Below are 23,876 nucleotides of genomic sequence, written 5' to 3'. Positions count from 1 at the left end.
AGTACCATTTCATTTTTTCAGAGTAACAATATTTTTTGTTATTTTAAAGATTATTTATAACCTGTATTATTTTGTAATAAAGTAAACATTACGAAATAATAATAATTATTAATAATGTCTAAGTAGTTGTTGGAAAGAAGATTATTTGTTTATAAGCAAGAAAATAAAACCAATAAATCAACAATAATTGAATAAATGTATAACAATATTATAACTGTATGACGACTCCATACATGTTTGTCCCGAGTCGGCCAGCGGCAGCGCGGCGAGTTTGCAAGAATGACTTCGCGCACACCCGCGTTCGCGATAGCGAGCTATTAGACTCCGCCCGCCAAGCAGTGGATTTTTTTTTGTGTATCGTCTTAATAAAACCTACGATTACCGACCGCAACTTTGAAAATTTCGACTTATGTGATAATTGAACACATGAACATTGCAATGATTTCACAAATGAATTATGCTTGCAAAATATGCATAATGCATTTTTGCGAACGTATCCATCAACTTAATAAGCTTAAATTAGAAAGCTAAAGAGCACTTATTCACTAAACTGGAACAATAGTGCAAGGAGTTTTCAGTTTTAAGCGTTCCAAAATGTTTTTTTTTAAATTCGTCATTTTTGACAAAAATTACATAACGAGCATGCTTTGGAACGATTTGGCCAGCTCCAAGCCGCACCAGAGAAGCTACTTCACCCCATCAGAAGTCACATAATATCGGCGTCACATAATAATTGTGAATCTAAATATAAAAATTAATTGCAAAACGTGTTGGTAAGCGCATAACTCGAGAACGGCTGAAACGATTTCGTTAATTATTTTTTTATAATATTCCTTGAAGTTCGAAGACGTTCTTAAGGAGAGAAAACGTTAACGTTTCCCATTGTCGAAGCCGGGGTGTACCGCTAGTGAATAATAAAAGTGAATTTTGTAATTTGTTGCATGAATGTTATTTTATTTCAAGCAATCCTTATAAGAGTATTGTCGAGCATATTCTTATTAAACTGCAATCTATAAATAATTAATACACACATTAACATGTAAGTTTAATTGAAGATCCATACATACCACAAATACCGGACATACACAAAGCTAGACCAAGATGGCTGCCCCGTATATGGCACAGCCCGAGGGCACAGCAGATGCGCTAAATTAAATCACTACTGACCGAGAATTTATAGATTACCCTTTTTTCTTAAATGCTAAGTAATCTGGGTCAATAAGACCAACTAATTCATTGCTTGTGAAGCCATTAAGTAATGATTTTTACTCTTTAGGCAGTAAATATTCAAATTTAAAGATGTATTCATTCAATTAGACTTCTTTAAGAAGAGCTTTTAATTCTTCATATTAGAAAAGGAGGTATCCTCGTTTCAAAAAGAAGCTGCAGATATGAGACGACTGAAAATCTTATAGATAGAGTATCGTAGAGGTAGAGCTCTTTTCAAAGGGTTTTATATTTATAAAAGGTTGCTGCAGTTTTCATTTTCACTATTTCGTGGATTTTTATATGTATATAAAATATATTTATATAATATAGTTTTTTATTTATTTATGAAAATATTACACCTGCACAAATGAAAAAAATGTGTGCGTGTACTAGTGTACACACGTAAGAAGTGAAACTTCTTTATGACCTTATTTTTCAAAAAATAATTTACTACATGCAACTTTACAGAAATACGTCGAATGACGCGTGGTAGGGATAAGAAAAAGATGGCGCGTAACGGAAAAATGTCACGTGTAACGAAAAAATGTTACACTAAATTTTTTTCCAACCCCGATAAAGAAGTTTCACTTCAAAAAATAAACTAAATTATAAGCAATGTACACAAGAATATTCACAATTACATATTACATATTACCGTGATAAAACGTTCTATTGCCACCCAAATAGTTAATTATCGACACATTAGCGTGAAATTCTAAGACACACGATAATTTCGCAAAAAAATCTCCTATGTCAAATGTGATAGAGGTTATATTCTCGTGAAAAATATAAAATCACGCGAACTATGGTCTTCTCATGGCCTTTCATGCGGAAGTAAAAGCTATGTTATTACGAAGCATCGCAATTGCAAATTGATTAGATATTTTTAGGTTCCGCGGTCGAGTGTCAATCAGCTCTAACTTGTACGGTTGGTGAATATTCAACCCATGCTTTGAACATAAATACGGTCTTTTAGTAACTAAAAGACCGTATTTATTTATTTTACATACAAAAGCCAACTAAAATTTAGTTGGCTTTTGTATGTAAAATGTTTTTGGTTTTGTATGACATCGTGTTTCCTCCGTTTATTATAATTTCATTACATGATTGTGCTGAATAGAAATTAATGAGATAATTTGTGAAAATATTTTCCTCTTTTTAGAGCTGTTCCTTCTAAAAGTCATTTGCTTGATAGTTGATACAGCTTGATACGCATCTCGTTCATATTTTGCATTATTTTACGACACAAGTACCTATATTTTTAGGTTAGTTAGGTAGCAAGTAGTCGTTTTTGCACTAAAATCTTGTAAATAAAATCAATGCTTTTTATGCGAATAAATTATATTTTTATCTTGAAGTAATCTGGACACTATTAATTCTATCTTCCCATACAACGCATAGACCATGCATATGATTAAAATATTCCTTAATTAATGTATAGTTTCACAAAACAATAAACTTTCACATAAAATATTAAATCACCAATTATCCGTTATTGCAATACGGCTAAGCTTTTGAATATGAAACCAATATGGAACTGGAATTTTTGCAGATGAATTTATTGAGATGCGAGTTATTTTATCGCTATTGCATATTGATTAAATATCATCTATCTGTACTCGTAGGTATTATAGGTATTACATATAAATACGGAAATATGTCTACCACAATCACAATACAGTCTTGGATCGATTTCGAATGAATTTCGATTTTGACTGACCGGTTGGCTTGGTTGGTAGTGGCCCTGCCTTCCAAGCCAGAGGTCGTGGTCTCGATTCCCACCCTGGGCAAATATTAAATATCTGTATAAGTTTTATTTAAAATTATATATGTATGTTTATCAGTCATCTGGTCTCCATAATACAAGCGAAGGCTTAGTATGGGATCAGATCGTGCCGTGTGTGAAAATTGTCCTGAAATATTTATTTATTTATAATTATACCTACATGCGGATGAAAAAATAAAACTTTTGTGCTCGGTTATGCCGAGTAAAAACAATAACATAGAAGAAAGAAACAACTTTTTCTTGTTTTGAAAAATCATAGACAAAACACCTCAGTATTCAGACGATAGAAAAACACTCTATCTTTCATTTTTTCCGTTCCTATTCCCATTTACACCCTTTAAATCATAGGACTAATACTAGATACTTAACCCATTGCACCTGTGCTGTGTTGCTAGTTCTAAAGGAATTTGATTACTACACGGCATTTATAAGCATTTATTTTTTTTAATATGTAGGCTTCTTGGAACCGCTTTTCAATCGTCATATTAAAGCAATTAAGTCATTAGATACTGATGGGTCAGAAAGTATTTTTGGAGAGGAGTCGGAAAAAATCTTGTTGCTCTTTTTGAGATAATTTATAGAATGAATGAAATAATTTATAGAATTTTTAAATAACCTGCCTATTTACAGAAATATCTAAGCATTTCTAATATTATTAATTATGAATACCTAATGCTATTGATTTTAAATAATAATCCCAACAATGTTTAATGTAGGTACTTACATGTTATAATTATTGAAATATTATTATTGATTTAGCTACCTCTCTATTTGCAGGGAACTTAATTTTTTTTGTTGGAAAAAGTATTATTTATATCAAAATCTTCTGTTTTATGTAATATTTTGGTGTTTATTATCAAGCAGTCAAGAAAGTATTTCACGCCGGAGCTGGAAAACTTAGAACCGTTTCTTCCATAGCTATTACAGAAAACAATAGTAGAACTTCGTAATAAATTATTGAGAAAAATTAAACAGAATAAAAGAGGTGTGTTTGGGAGGTTTCCCGCTACAAGCCCGATTTTCCTTATATTTTTCTTTCATTGCATTTCTCGTCAGCAAAATAAACTACATATTAATATACCTACCTACTCATAACTCGAAAGATAGAGTTTTGAAAGGTGTAGTAGGAAGGCTGTTAGTATCCAATATAATATTATTAATGTATTTAGTAAGGTATGTATTTCTTAAAATATATCATTGATACAATTATATGTTTGTTTACAAATTAATATCCATATTGCATATCTACATATATACTCAAAATATTGAAATTAGGTAGACACAAAAAATCGAAACTCGAAAGGAAACGGGCTACTAGTTACTACTTATTTATTTTCACACTAAAACCAATTGACAAGTCACAAAAGGTTCTATTATCATGAGACTGTGTAATGTTTACCGCGTAAATATTGTAATATTCGTGTTTGAAATCGTAATTAGTTAGTTGGTTTCCGAACGAGGCGCCGCGCCAACTCATTTGCCTAAACGCTGTCAGGTTCAATGATGTGATTAATATATTTGCATTCTATAAATGTGTTAAACATCATTTTTCTTGTGATTAAAAATTACTTTGTGTCTTGTATTCTGCTCTGAAAATTTAAATATCATACATTTAACATGCTTCATATCATTCACTCATTCATTTCATTTCATTCATTTCATTACATTTCATTCATTTCATTTCATTTCATTCATTTCATTTCATTCATTTCATTTAACATGCTACATACTTACTAATCTTTAAAGTTTGTAGGGCTTTGCATTGAAACTTCATGAAGAATGAAATATTATAATAATATGGTTATTGTAATTTGTAAAACAATTTTACAGTAAACGGAATATAAGTTCAATTAAGACTACAAAGTGCAAGATGGACGAATCAAACCTCTTTTATTTATTTGTTTGACACTTTATTACTTACACATATTATTTTTATAAAATTTAAAAGTAAATACTAAATCTCATAGCTTTACAACTTTAATATGTGTAACGAGGTTCTTTTACCTATTACATTTCTATAAGTACACGTATTAAATCAATATTATCATGATTTATTCGTGTTACCATTGCAAGGATATAATATAAGAGTTCCTTTTAGGAACAAAAGACGAGTAGTGCCATGGACGATATGCAAAATCAAAAACATACGCTTTCTTTTATTTTTATAGAAATTTCCAAAATAGGCACAGCTAAACAAAATTATATAAAAATAATGTATCAACTATTGATTGTATGTAACACGACACTCATATGCGTTGCTTGTTTTACAAATTTCAGTTTAGAGTTAGAAAACATTAGCGATGCCCGCGGCGTTTCTTACGTGTGGAAAACAAACTTTCCCGTTTCACCGCAGAATCCTTTTAGCGCTTCTCAAATGTGTGCTCCGAATGTAAGGATAAAGCGATTTCCATATTATTATCTACAATTAAATACATAGATATAAAAAAAGATCTGGTTTGAAAAAACTGTAAAATAATAAGGTAAACTGGTAGAATATCTTCTAATATATAAAATTCTCGTGTCACAGTTTTCGTTGCCATACTCCTCCGAAACGGCTGGACCGATTCTCATGAAATTTTCTGTGCAGTGCAGGTAAGTGTGAGAATCGGCCAACATCTATTTTTCATATGTAGGTACCACGGGCGAAGCCGGGGCGGACCGCTAGTATTGTATAATAATATCTTGTGAATAATACATAGATTGATTCCTAGCTGTAGAGAAGTTCAATTAATCTTAATGAATAATGCCATAGCAATAGTAGTTAATTATACTATCTCATAAATAATAACAGTAAAAACAACAACAATACAACTTTCTCTTTTGTTTATGAAAGTGAATTATCATTCGCATAAACATTAGTATTATCATAAGCATGTGATTTTTTATGTATCATTTTATTTTAGAAAAGCATAATTTAATTACCTAGCGATTTATAATCGGCGTTCAAATTTCATTCAAGTTTGTAATTTTATTATGGAAAATTTCGCAACTTTCCCCTGTATAAAATGCAAGGAAGTTGCAACAGACATTAGATAACTTAAATCAATTTTCAAGTGATGCGATATTAATTAATCGCTTTCGCTCATGCCTTGCGCTCTTGTATCGGATATTTGCGTAAGTCACACGGAAGCAACTTGTGACTGACATAATGATTCGACCATTACCCGTGTTTGTACACTGCAGAATGCATCATCGCTTATAATCTGTGAGAATTGAGGCAGGTCATGCATTCGTAACATGTTATTGTTTACAAGACTACCATCTTGTTTTAAAACCAGTGACCAGTCACTCTCATCAAACCGACAATTATTGTAAGATGTAGGATGTCATTTGCAAATGCTTTTTCTATATGTTTTTCTATACATGAGGACATTCATATATTGCGCGAATGTTTGCACGCAAGTGAGTGAACTGGGAAATAGTTCGACTGTAAGTCGAGAGAAAAATGTAATTGAAATTTTATAAACAGCTGAAATAAGGAAGGCGTTGTTGGAATTCTCATAGTCCCGGATTAATATACATACGAAAATAAGTATGGTGTGTCTTCTGAATGAAAATAATAGATGGCGGTGCCTGCTGAACGTCCTTTTATTAACATAGAAATAAACAGTTACAACTTACAACTTACAAGTACATAATATTATAAATGGAGCAGGATAGTCAGGTTTTCAAGTTCTTTGGTTGAAATGAAAAAGAAGAGCGCCTCTCACATAGAGTTAAATCAATGAATACAGTATTTCACATATTTGTTATCTCCGGCTCGTAAACAAAGCAAATACAAGCCAAGGAATATAGATCGCGTTAAAAATGTCAGGAGAAGATATTTAGAATTATAAACGTCGAAATAATAAACAGCTACTAATTAATACAGATAAAGTTCTTGAATACTCAAACTTGTGCAAAACCGTTCAATCTTCAACATCTGTAAATTCAAATGTTAAAAATAGATGCGGGATGACTTCGCACGTAAACACCACTTAGATCGCAAGTAATAAATTTCCTCATTTATTTTTCAGGTAAGTACAACATATTTAGGTTCCTAATTTTGTATAATAAGTAGGAATGTAGTACATAAGATTATGAAGTATAAATATTTTATTAGTATGCGAAGTGATACTTCAATGATTAGATACTTTATGGTGTGATGAAATTTTAATGAGTCGCCTATTAATATTAATTAATATTATGATAAAATTGTAAACATTGCATTCATGCATATAATTTTGCATGTGTGCATATAATTGCATTCATGTACCAAAAAGGTACCAGTTCTCGGTCCTAAGTATTCTTGTAAATAAATATTCAATGTACAATTTTGACTTTCCTATGATTTTATTATATGTATAGAAGACTAGCTGTTCCGCGCGGTTTCATCCGCATTGCTCCGGTCCTGTTGGTCTTAGCGTGATGCCTAGCCTTCCTCGAACACCGAAAGAATTTTTCAAATCGGACCAGTAGTTCCTGAGATTAGCGCGTTCAAACAAACAAACAAACTCTTCAGCTTTATAATATTAGTGTAGATTTAAAGTTCTAATTATCTTAAGTCTTAACAGTCTTACAAAGGCTACTTACAATACGTGTACAATAACAATAATGCCAGTAAACATTTTAGCTTTATCAAAAAAAAAAATACGTACTTATGACCAAAAATTTCTAATTTAGGTATCTACGAATTACCATCGTACAAGTCCATAGCTTATCAATATCTATAGGTTATTGCTATTAACATTTCTTCATATTACAGAAACAAAATCAAGTTAATTTTATTGATTTAATAATCGAAATACACAATGTGATTATTTCAATATCAACATTGCAAATAAGTTGATTGGTAATTTCATAATCTTGTTTCACAATTTACTTACGCAAGGTTTTCAAGGTTTGAAGGCCTTAACACTGGCAATGCTTGGTTATAACTTATAGTTTATTATATTTATCACTTTTATATTAGTTTTTATTGTTAGGATGGGAAATTTTGTAACCAGAAGAGTATAAGGAATAAGAAATAGTACCTGTCGTTATTTACACGAACACTTGAACGTTCGAAAATTTATTAGTCACACTGTTTATAAAAAAAATTGTTAAATTTGTTCACGTAATTTCGTCATGTTACTCGTTCCCAATCTTCTTCTGAAGTAATATTAATAACCTTCTTTGATTCATCCCATAACTGCTTAGTCAACAATTCTTCATTGACCAACCAATGGTTTATCCATTTCTTACAGAACTTATAATGCTCTCCAGTGACATTTTCCATATGAGGATCCGCTGCTAAGAACGTTATTTCTCTTCCTACGTCTTCTTTAGGTTGTCCAATTACATCCACAAACAACTGAGAAACATTTCGAATCAAGTTCGGTATATTATTCAGGATATCTGTCTCACGAACTATGAATGGATCGAAAGTATTTGCGGTGACACCAGTATCTTTTAGTTTATTACCTAATTCAGCTGTGAATAGCGCAACAGCCAGCTTAGAATTCGCTAAAGATTCTATAGAGTTATACCTTCCGATATCATTCCAATGATCGAAATCCAAATGTCCGATGTACATTGACGACGCTGAACTGTTTATTATACGACTCGGTGATGAGGACTTCAACAGAGGCAGCAATAGATACGTAAGCAGGAACGCGCCGAAATAATTCACTTGCATTGTCAGGTTGAGTCCATCTTCAGTGAGTCGGTCTGACAGTCCCACCGCGCCTGCATTGTTTATTAAAACGTCTAACCTTTCTTCCGCTTTTATTGTCTCGCTTGCGAAGTTCCTCACAGATTTCAATGATGCTAAATCTATTTGCCTATATGTGATAAGTGGGTTCCCTGTCAGTTTTTGGAGGCGATCTCTGGCTTTTATGAGTTTTGTTTTGTTGCGACTCGCGATGATAACTCTAGCACCTTTATAGGCTAGATTTTTAGCAGCTTCATAGCCTATTCCTGCACTACCACCAGTCACTATAATGGTTTTACCATCAAGCCTTGATTCAGTGTTACACATTTTCTTATTAATCCATAATACAATAACACAGCACGAAGTCGATCAAGGTACTGTCATTATACAGGAAGTTAACGCCGTAAATGAACTATGCATTTATTATTATTATTTTTATGATAAAAAGGTTTCGCGACGTACCATTGTTTCTCGTTTAGTTGGCGGTGCCCATTTAGTGAACAATGCTGTAGAGGTTAAAATTACGAAGTAAATTATGTATGGAATGTCAATATGTGCGAAAGCAGAATTAGCCTGATGAAAATGTATTTCTTTCATCCCTTATCGTGGTCAATCTTATACAACATACTAGCAGCAGTTATAATTATTTCGATGTATCTATTATGATTGACAGGCAGGATTGATTATCCGATTTCATCTACATACGCAACAAATATTTATTAATTTCATTTTTCGTCAGTAGCCTACATCGAATAAGTTTCGAGTTAATTTCGACTTACAATAGTAAAATAGGAAAAGGCGACCTTTGATAAAGCCATTCAATAATTATAAAATCTGAACAAGTTTTATAATTAAAATCATATTTTTAGTGAGTAATTTGATTTGTTTAAAGTTTTTTTATGGGCCACGGTGCGGTACGTGATTCCGCGACCGCGACCAAGGTCTTCTTAATTCGTACATATGTATTTTAATAATATACTTACATATTTTTTATATGTTGTTGTACTTGAGCAATAAAAAAATCCGTATGCAGAACGAATTGCTTTGCAATAATATAGGCACAGTTAAGAGTCATTTTGATATTCATTCAAATATTTATAAAATTGCTTTTAGGTACTAAAATTATGCACCATAAAAATGTAAAAAAACTGCGTAGAAATAGAATGGAGAGAAAAATATATGTCACTTTAGGTCTTTAATTTTAATTTTTAACATACCACATTTTAAGTTATGATGTTATATTTAAAACAACTATTGCAAAATGCAATTCCATACAGGAAAAATAACATAGGAGAAATTGGACACTATTGTAACCTTAATTGTAACATATCTTAAATGTCACACATATACCGGTAACGTTTTTTTCCGCATTCGACCCCTCACGCACACGCACTTGACCTAGGGTTGCCAACACTTCATCATCAAAATATAGTATTTTCCAAAATAAGGTGTAAAAAATATACTGTACATTTAAAAAAAATATAGTATTTTATGGGAAAACCAAAAAAAAATGACGTGTGGCACTCGGGGACTGCCGCGGTAAAGCTATTGCATGCTATCAATCACAGATCTATTACAACTAGATCTGTGCTATCAATGCTATGCCTTCAAGCCACACCTCCGTGCCCGTCGGAGTGGGGAGCGTGAGGTTTTTTCGTTACGGAATTTCTGGATTCGGTCCCCGTGCTCAAGGTCCGCGATAGAAGCTATGCAATAGCTTAAAAATAGACAAATATTATATTTGTTAACTATTTATTTTTATAAAAAACTATATTTTTTGCACTTCTTGCACTGTGTAATAGCCTGAGGTAATAGCTTTTTGTTTAAAATAAAAGTGTCAAATGCTCTGTCACATTCAATTTTTAGATTAATATCTATATCTATGCTAATATTATAAAGAGGAAAGGTTTGTAATTATGTATGTATGTATGTATGGTTTTCACGCATAAACTACTGGACCGATTTCAAAAATAGTAGGTATACTGTTCAATACAATGAGCAGGTCGGGGTAAAGGTGATTTTCATGTGATTAAAAATTAAGACGATACACAAAAAAAAATCCACTGCTTGGCGGGCGGAGTCTAATAGCTCGCTATCGCGAACGCGGGTGTGCGCGAAGTCATTCTTGCAAACTCGCCGCGCTGCCGCTGGCCGACTCGGGACAAACATGTATGGAGTCGTCATACAGTTATAATATTGTTATACATTTATTCAATTATTGTTGATTTATTGGTTTTATTTTCTTGCTTATAAACAAATAATCTTCTTTCCAACAACTACTTAGACATTATTAATAATTATTATTATTTCGTAATGTTTACTTTATTACAAAATAATACAGGTTATAAATAATCTTTAAAATAACAAAAAATATTGTTACTCTGAAAAAATGAAATGGTACTCAATAACGCGGACTACTGAATTGATTTAGATAGATTTTGATGCTGACGTAGATATTACATCATGCCCAGAAATGAAAGGTACTATTTCTGAAAGAAGTTATAAACCCTAATTCTTCTCAGTCAAAGTCAAGAGTGGAAGATATCACTAATACAGTAAAACTGATGCGAAACTTTGGATGTTAATTTGTATATTTTTTTGTTAGTTGTTACTTAATCACGTCAAGACTACATTACCAATTTTGATAAAATATAGCTAATTGCCTGGATTTACACATAGGATACTTTTTATCCGAACTGAACACTTCTGTGGGATAAAACAGGATTCACGATATAACCTAATTCCACGCGGGCAAAGCCGCAGTCGGAATGATATTTTTTTAAATAAAAAAATTGTTTAAAAAAAAACACAAAATATATTGACGCATGTATTTATTTTTTGCACTCTATTATAATTGTAATTATTCATTACAAATAATCAAAATAAAATAGCCAGAACAAAGTTAGGCCCTGGTAGGGTAGGTAGGCAGTAGGCATGGGCGTTGAATCAACGGACTAGTTAAATTAACCGTCTATGTACACTCAACGATTCGACTAGTCCATCGTTCATCAACGGACTAGTTGAATTCAACGACTAAACAAAAGAGTCGAAACGCTCGTCAACGCGTCCGCGACGGTTAACGCTTCGACGTGGCCGTATAATAGTCCACCGTAGACGGCTAAACGACTCGTCGTAGACGGCTCGTCAGTCGACACGTTTGTATCAACTACCAACTTGCGACGCGACGCGTCTCGAGTTGTTAGTTCAATATTTTTACCGTTAATTCCGTTTGACTTTTAATGAGATTACTATGATCAATGCTCGAAATATTGAAAAAAAAAGGAGATTAATTTGTATTAATTTGATATTATTGAATTGTCTTAAAAATCTAAGATATTTTTTTTATTCAGTTAATTTATTACATATCATAAGGATTACCTACCTATAATAATATACTGAATAATGTTAAAATATCGACTATAACTAACGACTTAAAACGATAAGTTAAAACATAAACAAAAACTTGGTAATAGATTATAGGTGATAAATATATAATTGTTAAAAAACAGCTCTGACTTTTTCTTTACTAGAGACAACCCTGACATTGAATTCTTTGAAAATCTATAATTCGTAATAACTTCGTGGTAAGAATGTGGAATTTTACGTGTAGAGTGTAGACCTCAGTTCAAGGTAACGAACGTTCGATTACCAATACCGTCGCGCGTCGGTCGACCGTGTCAATTCGTTTCAGTTTACACATCGACTAGTCGAAGATTTTAACTAGTTGATCGACTAGTTGATGAACGACATTTAACGGTCTAGTCTCGTTGATGAAATATGCGTCGACGACCCATTCCTAGTAGGCAGGTACAGCAATGTGAGACGAACACTGGCTTATTTATACCAATAATAATGTATTATAAAAATTAAATTAAGTTTACAACAAACATACATAATATTAGCTAATACATATTATTTTTCGAAATGAAAACTCACATTACTATGTAAATATGAATATAAACCTGTTTTAGTACTAAGCAATTTCCCGCACAGGTGTAGTAAGTATAAATGAAATAAATATCAACATCAAATTCTTTATACAACATACTTATCTACCACCTACTAAGAAATGTAATTCTTGAAACTTTTTCGTATTTTTTTTAAATATAATACTACTCCAATGAGCTCCTGTTCCATATTATGTCCACCATACTTCCACTAAGTTCACCATGATTTTTTATTTCTTTGCACTTTGTTGCTTTTTGCTAAAAATGGAATCATGCGATAAAACCAGTAGAACGTTGATAACATACATTTTTGACTGAATAAAGGTACTTACGAAGGAGTGGGTTCACATTGTGAACAATCAGTGGGTTTATTTTCCTTCTGGATTCCGGATTTCTGAAAAGATTATCTATGCTATAAATCAAAAAATCTTACACATTCGTTATGTACTTAAAACAGGGGTACATATCAAACATCGTCTATAATACAATTATCATCAAATTTAAAATAAAACCAACTTACTTCATTAATTTGTTCCAATTGTAAGCATTCTTTTTCCTCCAACCTTTATGTTTCTTGTTCTTATTTTCTTTATTGTCCCCATTTGTCTCATTTTGTCTTATCGTGTTGTCACCCTTTTTTACGATTTCGCGAGCGACACAAGTTCCCCGTGTGACGGCCGTAGCGGGAATGACTCGTGCAGCGATCGGGGTAGGAAGGTACAGGGCGGCTCTCGCTATATTGGCTGGTCGCGCGCTAATTTCAAGTATTTCTTGTTTATTTCAAAACCATCGCATATTTCAAAATTCTAAATCGGTAGACGTATAGGTTGTATATTTTATAGTTAATATCCAAAAAGTCGTAACTTTACGTTTGTTATTTTGAAGATGCCAGAGATTATAAAAAAATAACAATGAGAACTTTGTATTTTTTTTCTATCGAGAAAATATCATGTAATCATGTTTCTAAAACGGTAGACGTATTGTGTTACTATTGAACTTTCTTGTCACGAATTTTCATCACGACAACTTTAATAATATAAAAATTACGAAGGTTTAAAAAGGGCCGTAAATGTTAGAAAAATTAATTCATCACCTTAAATCTATAGTCCGACCTATAGTAGACTTTTCACTGTCACGATATCGCTATCTATGTGGGTGAAACCGCAGGGCATTGCTAGTCATTAATATAAATCAAAAGCTCATTTTTTATCAATGATACACTACTTCTGTTTCTTTCTTCTCGCCACTGGTATATATATGCGCAATAGGTTATATGACTTAGCCATCTTAACAATTAAAAGGCGCGTTCTTATTTTTTTTTTAATGAAGGATTTGTTTGTTACATTTGTTGGTGTTGAAAATATAGTATTTTTGCGTACTATATATGTTTTCAACAGTATATAGTACACAGACCCGAAATATAGTACAATACTATATATTATAGTACGGTTGGCAACCCTAACTTGACCGTTCATAAAATTCTTTCAAATTAAAATGCTTTGAATGAAACTACAATATATTTATATGTTTATTAACAATCACACGTTACTTCTGATCAAGTCTACTGCTTTTTCCGCCATTCCTATGATAACTGAGTTTGGATATAAGGAGATTGGTGATGGGAACACACTTGCGTCCATTATTCGAAGTCCTGTTACGTTTTTCACTCTGTAATTACAAAGATTACATCAAATAAATGTAGTTAGATATATGAGTGTGTTAATAACAACACAAAATATAGATAATTATTTGACACTTGTATTTAAGGTAGCATCTCTCGAATAATGATCCTTCCAGCGGTGGATCGTTTATTTTGTTTTCCTTTTAGTATTATAATGATGCTAGATTGATTATGCTACCTATATGGTTAGGGAGCCAGGTGCAAATTTGGTTAACTATTTCCTCTCAAGAGATAATTCGTCAGACGCATGAGAGTATAGTATTATAAAGCCTCGTGAACGTCAGCTGGCGCTCTGTTGGGGGGGTGAGCGGTTGTAGCCTCCCACGCACATAGGAAAAAAAATACATTCATTCATTAATTTCCTCTCAGCTAAAAATTTGTCAAATTGTAGCTAACCCAATATCTCAACGAAAAAAAATAGTCAGCTGGTTACAACATGGTGTATTATACGTCAGCTAGTGTCTCGAACATGAAAGTTAAATTTAAAGAAAAATTTATTTTCCATCATTTCCTCTCAAACAAAAATTTACCTGATGATAGCTTATATGTAACTGTGGATAAATATATATGTCAGCTGGCTGTATCTTGGTGGAAAAACCGTCAGCTGATACGGGAGGCTACAACCGCTCTTCCCCCCAACCGAGCTCCAGCTGACGTTCACGAGGCTTCATAATACTATACTTTGATGCATTTTACTAATTACCGCTTGAGAGGAACTTGGTCATAAAATCTGCTGCTGGCTCCCGGACCAATAGCTATACTAGGCTATAGGAGAGAGTACTATCACAATATACAGATAGGTACAACCAGTAGGGAAACTTCATACAAACGTTTGAAATGGCTCACGCACACAAGCAAGCGTGTTTATGAGAATCGTAAGGGTGTTCTTATAATTATTATCTGTCAATTGTCATAATACCCTTACGATTCTCATAAACACGCTTGCTTGTGTGCGTGAGCCATTTCGAACGTTTGTATGAAGTTTCCCTACTGGTTGTATCTGTATATTGCGGTACTATAATACTCTTCATGAATTAACCATAAATTCTTGATAAATATTATAGTTACCTAAGCTCATTGTCCACCACAGTACCGCCAGCAGCAGTACCACTAACGTGATGTCCGGTCACAGCTATTTCTCGAATCAAGCATTCTAAGTATTCGTTTGGTGGACTCGCTCTGGGTTTTGGCTTCTCTGCTGTTTGAGACTTTATCCTATGTAAAACAGAAATATATCAAGAGGATCGTAAACCTACAGCAAAGCGTAAGCAAACAGTATCGAATAATAAATGTCTTTCTTTCTATAATAATATTAGAAAGAAATAAATTTATGATGACCATGACTGAAATCCCGTAAATTGTAAATTCTCTTCCAGGACATTATACGTGAATACGTTAATTTCATCATACTTTTTCCTCCGTTTCTGCAGGCCGATCTGATCCTGTTTGGAGTATCGCCAGAAGGTCAAGCACCTCTCGAGTCGGGGCCAGTGTATCCTTGCACCTATCTCCTTAAAGGGCTTGGTCGAAATCAGCCTTTCTGCTCTGCGAACAGCTGAAAGTTTCGACAAGCTTCATTTACACTTCTACATTATAAAGTCAGATAAGTTATGACTTGAAAATGGCTGCACCGATTAAACTATAAAGAAAGAAGATAAAGCAGAAAGAGACATTTTTTACCATTAAATTATTTTACAGACACACATCTATGGTAAAATATACGAATATACATAAAACAAAAATCGATGCCATGAGATTAATGCACCAACTCAATGTTCCTTATTTATTCTTAGCTTTATAACATATAATTGTTCTGTTTCTTTTTTTATATGTATTTACTTGCAGTGTATAAAGTGTATTTATTTCTTATTATTATTTCTATATCGTTAAAAAATTATAGCATTCAAGAAAACATGAATTAAACTACTATACCGATACTTCACACACACATCAGAATAATTTTCGTTTACAAACTGTTAAATATCACCCGATCTCCACTAGATTCTTACCTTTTACCATGCACTTGACGTCCCAATCCTGCTGCAAGTAGTTCGGATTGACCACCACCGGTATAGTGGTGCTGGTGTCCCGCAGTGTGACACTCCCCCTGCTTTTGGGCTGGGTACAAGCGGCCAGGAACACGAAGCCCTCCTTGCTCGTGTCGTTGTGGAATGGAAACGAGTCGCGGAACACCTTAAAAGTTATATCTTTTGGAAATTTCTTCTTTAATTCTTTCAGCAGTCATATTTTAACTTTAAGAAATTAGATTTTATCGTCCTTCCACATATTTAAAAAAATAAGACTGTGAAAAACAAAAAACTCAACCAATTAATTAATTTAACAGGTTCTGACAGCTCTGCTACGCATAATTAGTTTGAAAAAGACAAGTGGAAAATTTGGGGGGGTATATGCCAAAGCGAAAGACGTTATAAATTTAAAACATTACAAATATACTTAATTAATGAGGAATTATTGAATAAATAAAGACAATATGAATATACCTGTGGCTTGTAGTTAGAGAGATCGCTTAAAAGTCGTTCACTGGTCGAACCCATCGCAAACAGCATTAGGGCAGACGTGTTTTTGTATTCTACACCTGCTACTGGTGGAAATGATAATAATCCTGAAAAGTAAGTTGGAGTTTATATTTTAAACGTTTCCTATCGTCAATTTAAACCGATTTATATCGATTATTTATTTATGAGAACGCCAACCGTTTAAATTCTCGGTAATGGAAGGAATTGAGCTAAACTTCTGTTGTTAAACCCCTAATAAGCGGCGATCGAAAGCTATCCTAAAAGTCTTTAATCGTGCTTCTTAAGTGTAATTTTGAACAGAAACTCGAGAAAATGTTGAAACCAACTTTTGGAACCGTTAAATCTATTCATTCTTTACCTTCTCCTTTCCAGTAATAATTCCAGGCTGTAGACAAAGTGAAGACCTTCGCCAGTGTGACGCTGATCGGTTTCTTGATGCTAACGTATATGGGCACGTTCATATGGTCGTGAAGATTTCTTCCAACGTTGTTGTTCTCTGATACTGGTGGGATTTTTAGTCTATAATTGAATGAGAAAATATGAATATCGAAAACAACAACCTTATCTTACGTTTGCTGTTTTTTGGTAAACCATTCATAGTTACTAAGTAGTTAGAGCCACCATGTTTTCGGCGTAATGACTTGCCTAATATGTAATAAAGCTGCATTACCAATCAGAAGGTATGCGCTGAGAATACAGAGGGGTTTTATCTACTTATGTATTTTTATTCAGAATAGCATGTATTAATACAATGATAATAATGACCTTTTCAATAAATCCCTAGGTCCTATCCCGGATAGCATCAAAATCTGTGGAGTTTTGATTGCACCAGCGCACAGAATTATTTCCTTATCCACAAATATGTTGTTCAGGTATTTGTGGTCTGCTAATAAATATAGTGACGATGCGGCGTTGTTCTCAAACCTAACCTGAAAGCAATTTATAATAATTGGATTATAGGGTTTCGGTATCACTTAATTAGGTGAACGACTTTTGTTAGTAGCAGGTAATTTTCTGCACGATACGAGCTTTCAATATCTTCAGCAGGGTCTTCAGTAGGTATATCTAGCGCCCAGCAAACTTCTTGGACAAAAAGTGGCGTATTGGGAGAAGTTAGCGTATCAAGTTTTAGTACATTTTTACATGCGCAAGCTTCCCCCACTACGCTAAAATGTGAATAGCACTTAAATATCAAATCAAACTACTATTCCTATCACCTTATGACGTGACACATCTTTTCTAGTCCACCAAAAACTACTAGACCTTACCAAAATCGCCTGCGTCTTCAACATTACATGCAAGTTGGGTCTATTCAAGGCTGGCTTCAAGTACGCATTATATGCCTGATAACGTCGACCGTCGCGCACCGCAGCTGTAGCACGCCGAAACAGAGTGTACCTGTCCGCCAATCGGGAGGACGCACGCTTGAATATGGATGTTAGCTCGTTATCCTCTACGAGCTTTAGTTGCATTGGTGCCTGGAAATACATAAGGTAACGGCACCAGTCGTGGACAAGCATCCAGTAATGGACAAAATAAATATTAAATTTAAATATTATTAAGACCAAAATTAACGTTATATAATTTAGCAATACTTAAAATAAAAGTTTGGTTCATATGCTATCAAAATACGACATTTCATCTTATTCGGCCAAAATGTTTGAAGATGGCAGAACGTTATGTTTAGTTGCTGCGACTCGTTTCGAAGAAATCCGTTTTTACTAAGAAAATCCTTAAGGAAGTGAGGACACAATTTTGGTTATAAGAATTTTTGTATATATGTCAGCAAAATTTGATATTACTTTTATTTATAGTAGTTAAGTGTACGAAATATTACACGATTTAGTATCATGATAGGTTATGTTGTTTAAATAAAATACATCAGTGTCCATAACTGGATTTAATTCTATGGATATATCCATTTGTGGACATATGTCGAAAATAAACTTTTTTTAAAGGTATTAATTACATGCGCTTTTCTGTATTGTCTTTTCTTTCTGATTAATAATATACCTATCACGACCATTTCAAACAAAGGGTTCCAATATTGTACAACAATTGTCCATGACTGGATTTGCTTTGGTTCCTATAATGGACAATGATATTTTTTTGTTAAAATTACACTAATGGGTCCAACAACACAATATCTATCTAAACATGAAGAATATATGTTAGAACAATGGGTCATTATGTGCTGTGCGACTCGTTCTCGGCTTCATTCTCTATCACTGCGTAGAGAAGTCGCATACTTATGCGTATTGTAACGCATCTATCATAGAGAGTTGTCTGATGAACTGTTTGGATCGTTGTCTGCTGCTAAATTCCACCACCATATAGCACACACGCTTAAATTTCATACACACCATCTTGACAACAGTTTAAAAAAAGCTTTTTGCCTCGTGCTACAATTTGGAATCCATATCGATGGACCGATCAGATTAAGGATGCTGGCGGATTCAGATTGGCGATTCACTTCACGAGTGTAGCGGAATGCCAGGAAACAGAGAGATATGGCGGAACATCGTGAAGCGGGTAACATCTACCCCCCCTAGAGTGATATGACGAAGAAGAAGAAGTCCCAAAATGGACGGAATGGCAGTACTTTTTTTAGTTATATTTTTCATCCCTGACTTATTGAGAAAAAAAACCATATTGGTGTTTCTTAACGGACATAACTCGTATTTAACGATGCATTTGTCCAATTTTTGCCTAGAAAATGGAAATTAAGACTGTTTTAAATATTATAAGCATGCAAAATGATTAATAAGTACTATTTTTTATAAGTACATCCCCGATTTATTGTATTCCAATCATCATTTTCAAGATTCTATTGATAACTATAAGTCTTCTCCAAGTGTAAATAACTGGAGAAACGACATTAGGTACAGTCCATAAATGGGTGTTCATAACTGGATGTTGTCCAAAACTGGGTGTCCATCATTAGATTTTTCACTGTCCAACACTGGTGCAAAAAAGTGGTTTTTTAATTTATAAATAACTTCATTATTTATGCATTGTAATCTTTTTTCTAACATTGGTTACGTTAAACTAACATAGAACTAAAGGTTTAACTAAACAATATCCAATAAAGTTAAAAAACCTACGAGAAATTTGCAAAAAACTTCAATTTTTTCCTTAATCTGTACAAGACTGGTGCCGTTACGTTAATATGATAAAATTTTAAGAGGATTTTATTTTTAGAAGTAGTTTTGTTCTACCTATACAGTTTAATGCATGAAACAAAATTCGCAATATTGCCTGCAACTCAGAGGAATAGCCTGCAAGTAGGTAGTTTGTAACACATTTGTAATCCGTTGTGGATAATACTATGCAACAAGTAGGTATTTAAACTAGATTATAATATTAACTTACTAACTCTAAATTGCATGTGGATTTTATAGTGTACAACGACACATATATATGTTATAGGCAAACTCCGAAGCTCCGGCGCTCCTAGGTTGGACTGGTCAATCCTCAGGTCAGACTGAATGACTTAGTCAAAGCCCAAATAAATGTAAATTTTCGGCCTTTGACTAAACAATTTTCGTCAAACCTGGGAGAGACTAATTTGGTCAGGCAAACGTCAAAACACAATTTTATTAAATCGGGGTTTGACGAGTCAAACTCCGATATAGGTATGAAGTGTCTTATCTTCGTATATTTGGAAGCATTTTATCATTTAACCCTTCGCTGGTATCGCCTTTTTTGGCAACACTACCGGTATCGTGGGTCAAATTTTACCCATACCAAACAATCTGTTGTAGAACGTTGATTTTTTATAATTTGTATAAAATATGGTTAGTCATGAAATAAACAAATATTTGTTTACAAAACTAACTTTGTTTAATTTTAGAATATATAAAAAAATATCATGTTTTACACGCTAACCTTATTCTTTGGCACTTTTTGGTTAGTGTGAACTTAAAACATTAAAAAAAATAGAAATGTAAGAAAAAATTTAACTAAAAGATATTTATGGCACTTCTCATATCTTTATAATAACAAAAAAATATATTACTTCTGAGATCAGCATAAAATAAAAAAAAATGACAACCAAAACCAAAATGACTTCTACCATCAACCATCATCCTCATCTTCTTCGCTCTCATCTCTCGTATTTTCTCTTATTCTCGTATTCTCCTCTTTCTTTTTCACTGTCGTCAGAACTTACTCCAAAATACTGTCTTCTGAGCAACTAACAGATTAGGGACTGTCTCGATCGTCGTCGATGATTTCGTCGTCACAAAGTTGGGTTATATTTGGTGTTCTTTCATTTTCCGATTCCAAATTATCACTTAGGTCGTCTATATCAACTCCTCGATTTGTCTATCGTTCAAAAAGCCTCCATTGTAGTACAAATAAACACTAAAACAAAAAAGTACGTAATTACACCCAGTGAAAAAAGTTACTTATTTGGTGTCGTGGGTCAAAAGTGACCCAGACAGCTACTTACCTCCGCTCCTAAGATAGTCCCAGCGCTGCACTTCCACCCCCCGCCGCAGCTAGTGAAGCACTGAGAATACGTAGAAGCGCACAGTCGTTGCATAAATATTAAAAGAATTATAACCGAAAATGTTCGCTTCTGGGTCAAATTTGACCCACGATACCTGCTAAGGGTTAAGCAGCTTTCAAGTCTTAAGAACCGCTTAACTCTGCCAGTTCTGACACCTGATTGGTCAGCTTACGTGATTTTCACTTTTATATTTGAGATGCTTTGAGAGAATGCCGTGTGGCATTAGGCCCGCCTTTTGTACGATGTGCAATAAAGTATAAAATAAATAAATAAATGCTTTGGAATATACGGAGGTTAGTTTGTATAAGATTAAGTATAAAAAAATAACATTTTTAAAATTTTGATGTTTATTGTTTTAATAATTTCTTAAGTAATTAAAATGAAAAATTAATCATTTTTCTGACATGGTGAGGCATTAACTTTAATGTTAATTGTTTTAATAATTTCTTAGGTAATGAAAGTGACAAATTAATCATTTTTCTGACATGGTGAGGCATTAATGTTAAATGTTTTAATAATTTCTTAGGTAATTAAAATGAAAAATTAATCTTTATTCTGGCATGGTGAGGCATTATGACATTTAGAATTGCACAATACATTAGACCTTTTACATTTGCATAATTTTGAAGAGCATTTTTTATTGCAGTGGCATTTTATAAAGCCTTGGCCACCAAATTTTGAATCCTTTTCACTGATTTCTCTAAGAGACAGCCGAACGTCAGGCACATCTTCGATCTTAAGAAATTTTTCAACGTTTGACCGAGAATTGCAGTCGCTTCTAGGATTGACTAGGCCAAAACCGAAACAGAATAATTTACTTTCGACGTTTGACTGAAAAGTTAGGAGCTCCTGGGTTTGACTAAAAATACTTCAGGCAAAGGGCGAAATTGAAATGTATTTCGGGGATTGCCTGATGGCTTTGGCCAAACCTAGGATAAACCAGTCCTTCCGCGAAGAGACTGTGTATCGGACTTTAACTATAACATATACACAATATTTAAATATTAGGATGTACCTACCTTTGTCTCATCACAGTAACCAGCGGACAAACAAGGCGATTCATATTCACTCTCAGTAGTTCCAAATGCCTTCATGAAATATGGTTTTAGATCCTTGAAAGTCCACCCTTCGAAGCCAAGGCGCGACCACCGGTTATAATCTTCAGGTAGACCGAACCCATGAAGAAGAAAGTTGATCTGACCTGAGCCACCGAGACCCTTTCCTCGAGGTAATATTGGCGTCTGAATATAAAACACAAAATAGGAAATTTATGTAAAAATATGATTAAAAAAAGACGGAGTTAAATGGATAGAAATATTCTATTTTTTCCATAAGTAAATTTTATATTTTCTTTTGCTAAGAACCTATCATTCTTATAAGTTTTGTGAATACCCCAATATGAGGAGGTAACGTGTGTAAAATATGATACGAAAATGTATAGATATAGAGGAAAATTTATTATGCCTGTAAATAGCATGAATAAGTTACCTGATCCCACATTCCGAAAGACGAAAACTTCTGAGGTTTAGCGCGAACTGACCAATCATTTGGTCCCTGTTGAGCCGCGGTAGCCGTTAGAGGTATATTGGTGAAATATCCCATATGACCTCCAGCTTCTATCAGCAGCACCTTCACATTTGGATCCTCTGAAAGCCTGGTCGCTATCACACAACCCGCAGTGCCAGCGCCTACTATAATTGAAATATTGATGCGTCAAATTATGCTCGTTATATTTTCTAAGGCGTTTTATTTTAAATTCAAAACACGGCAAGTACGACGTTTTAACACTTACCCACAATATAATCATAACGTTTATCAGGTTTTGTAATAATACTAGTATTATAATTAATATACTTTTGGTACACTGCGTAAGAAATAATAGCTACCGTTAACGCACCAATATACGAATAGAGAGACATTATGCCACTAGTTACTTTTGCTACAATCGTGTAATATTGACTGTTCATGATTCTTAATTCAGTCAGTGGCTTTGTTCTAATTGGATTGACCAGGGGTGAATAAACTTTTACCCCACGTGAAAAGTGATACGTATGTACCTACGATCTGTTATGCAAAATCAAATCAGTGTGATAATGCGATCTAGTTTTACTTTGCAGAAATATTATATGAAGGTATATACCTAGTTTTTCACAAAATTTCATTTTAATGAGGCTGATGGGAAGGGAGTGTTTATAGTTGTCACAGAAACCGTTGGACGTTGTAAAAGAAGCTCAAGCTAAGGGATACAAATTTTTTATATAGAGGCCTATAGAAAGAAAAAAATTAAACAGTATTTTAAACTTCGAGATAACACAATGACGTATATTTATTCTCATACTTATGTACTCTTCACAAGTTAGGTGCTTAAGTTTCTTGGTTTATATGCGGGCAACAGTACCTAAAAAGCATTTCTAAAAGCAAACACGAAGTACGATAATAATTAGGTACTTAAAAAGTTCTAATTTTCTCGTAAAATCTCAGCGAAATGTTTGCAACCCCTGAATGAAAACTTAAGAGGATTACGGTCTAGGC

General features: G+C 33.5%; 3 protein-coding genes and 1 long non-coding RNA gene across 4 annotated transcripts in view; 1 reads left to right on the top strand and 3 right to left on the bottom strand.

Moving 5' to 3' along the window:
* Positions 1–23,876, top strand: part of LOC149480164 (uncharacterized) — a 381,320-nt gene that overhangs the window by 86,573 nt on the left and 270,871 nt on the right. The window lies entirely within an intron of this gene.
* Positions 7,794–9,024, bottom strand: LOC149480172 (retinol dehydrogenase 13-like). The gene has a single exon (XM_089707471.1). The coding sequence runs from the start codon at positions 8,991–8,993 to the stop codon at positions 8,100–8,102; it is 894 nt and encodes a 297-aa protein (XP_089563597.1). The 5' UTR covers positions 8,994–9,024; the 3' UTR covers positions 7,794–8,099.
* Positions 12,633–13,538, bottom strand: LOC149480171 (uncharacterized). Its single transcript, XR_016317171.1, has 3 exons — positions 13,134–13,538; positions 12,946–13,007; positions 12,633–12,871 (listed from the first exon to the last, which is right to left on the bottom strand). It is a non-coding gene; the product is annotated as an uncharacterized LOC149480171 (long non-coding RNA).
* ninaG (neither inactivation nor afterpotential protein G) lies at positions 14,122–23,383 on the bottom strand. The gene is made up of 11 exons (XM_089707216.1): positions 23,137–23,383; positions 22,833–23,035; positions 22,364–22,585; positions 18,100–18,309; positions 17,597–17,760; positions 17,190–17,350; positions 16,796–16,917; positions 16,304–16,487; positions 15,705–15,849; positions 15,363–15,509; positions 14,122–14,281 (listed from the first exon to the last, which is right to left on the bottom strand). The coding sequence occupies exons 1-11, from the start codon at positions 23,309–23,311 to the stop codon at positions 14,152–14,154; spliced, it is 1,863 nt and encodes a 620-aa protein (XP_089563342.1). The 5' UTR covers positions 23,312–23,383; the 3' UTR covers positions 14,122–14,151.

The sequence above is a fragment of the Colias philodice genome, chromosome 19 (assembly GCF_061535455.1).
Source record: "Colias philodice isolate Cphi_HAF_F1 chromosome 19, ilColPhil1 Martin Lab GWU primary, whole genome shotgun sequence".
In the NCBI taxonomy this organism is placed as follows: Eukaryota; Metazoa; Arthropoda; class Insecta; order Lepidoptera; family Pieridae; genus Colias; species Colias philodice.
The sequence above is the reverse complement of the archived record's forward strand: the minus strand, read 5'-3'. Positions and strand labels throughout refer to the sequence as shown.

Excerpts from the sequence above, each read along its gene's own strand:
- LOC149480172 (XM_089707471.1), bottom strand. The coding sequence starts at position 8,993 with ATGTGTAACACTGAATCAAGGCTTGATGGTAAAACCATTATAGTGACT.
- ninaG (XM_089707216.1), bottom strand. The coding sequence starts at position 23,311 with ATGAACAGTCAATATTACACGATTGTAGCAAAAGTAACTAGTGGCATA. Across the intron at positions 22,586-22,832 it reads CTTTCGGAATGTGGGATCAG|ACGCCAATATTACCTCGAGG; the intron begins GTAACTTATTCA and ends TTTTATATTCAG. Across the intron at positions 16,918-17,189 it reads TTATTACTGGAAAGGAGAAG|GATTATTATCATTTCCACCA; the intron begins GTAAAGAATGAA and ends CTTACTTTTCAG.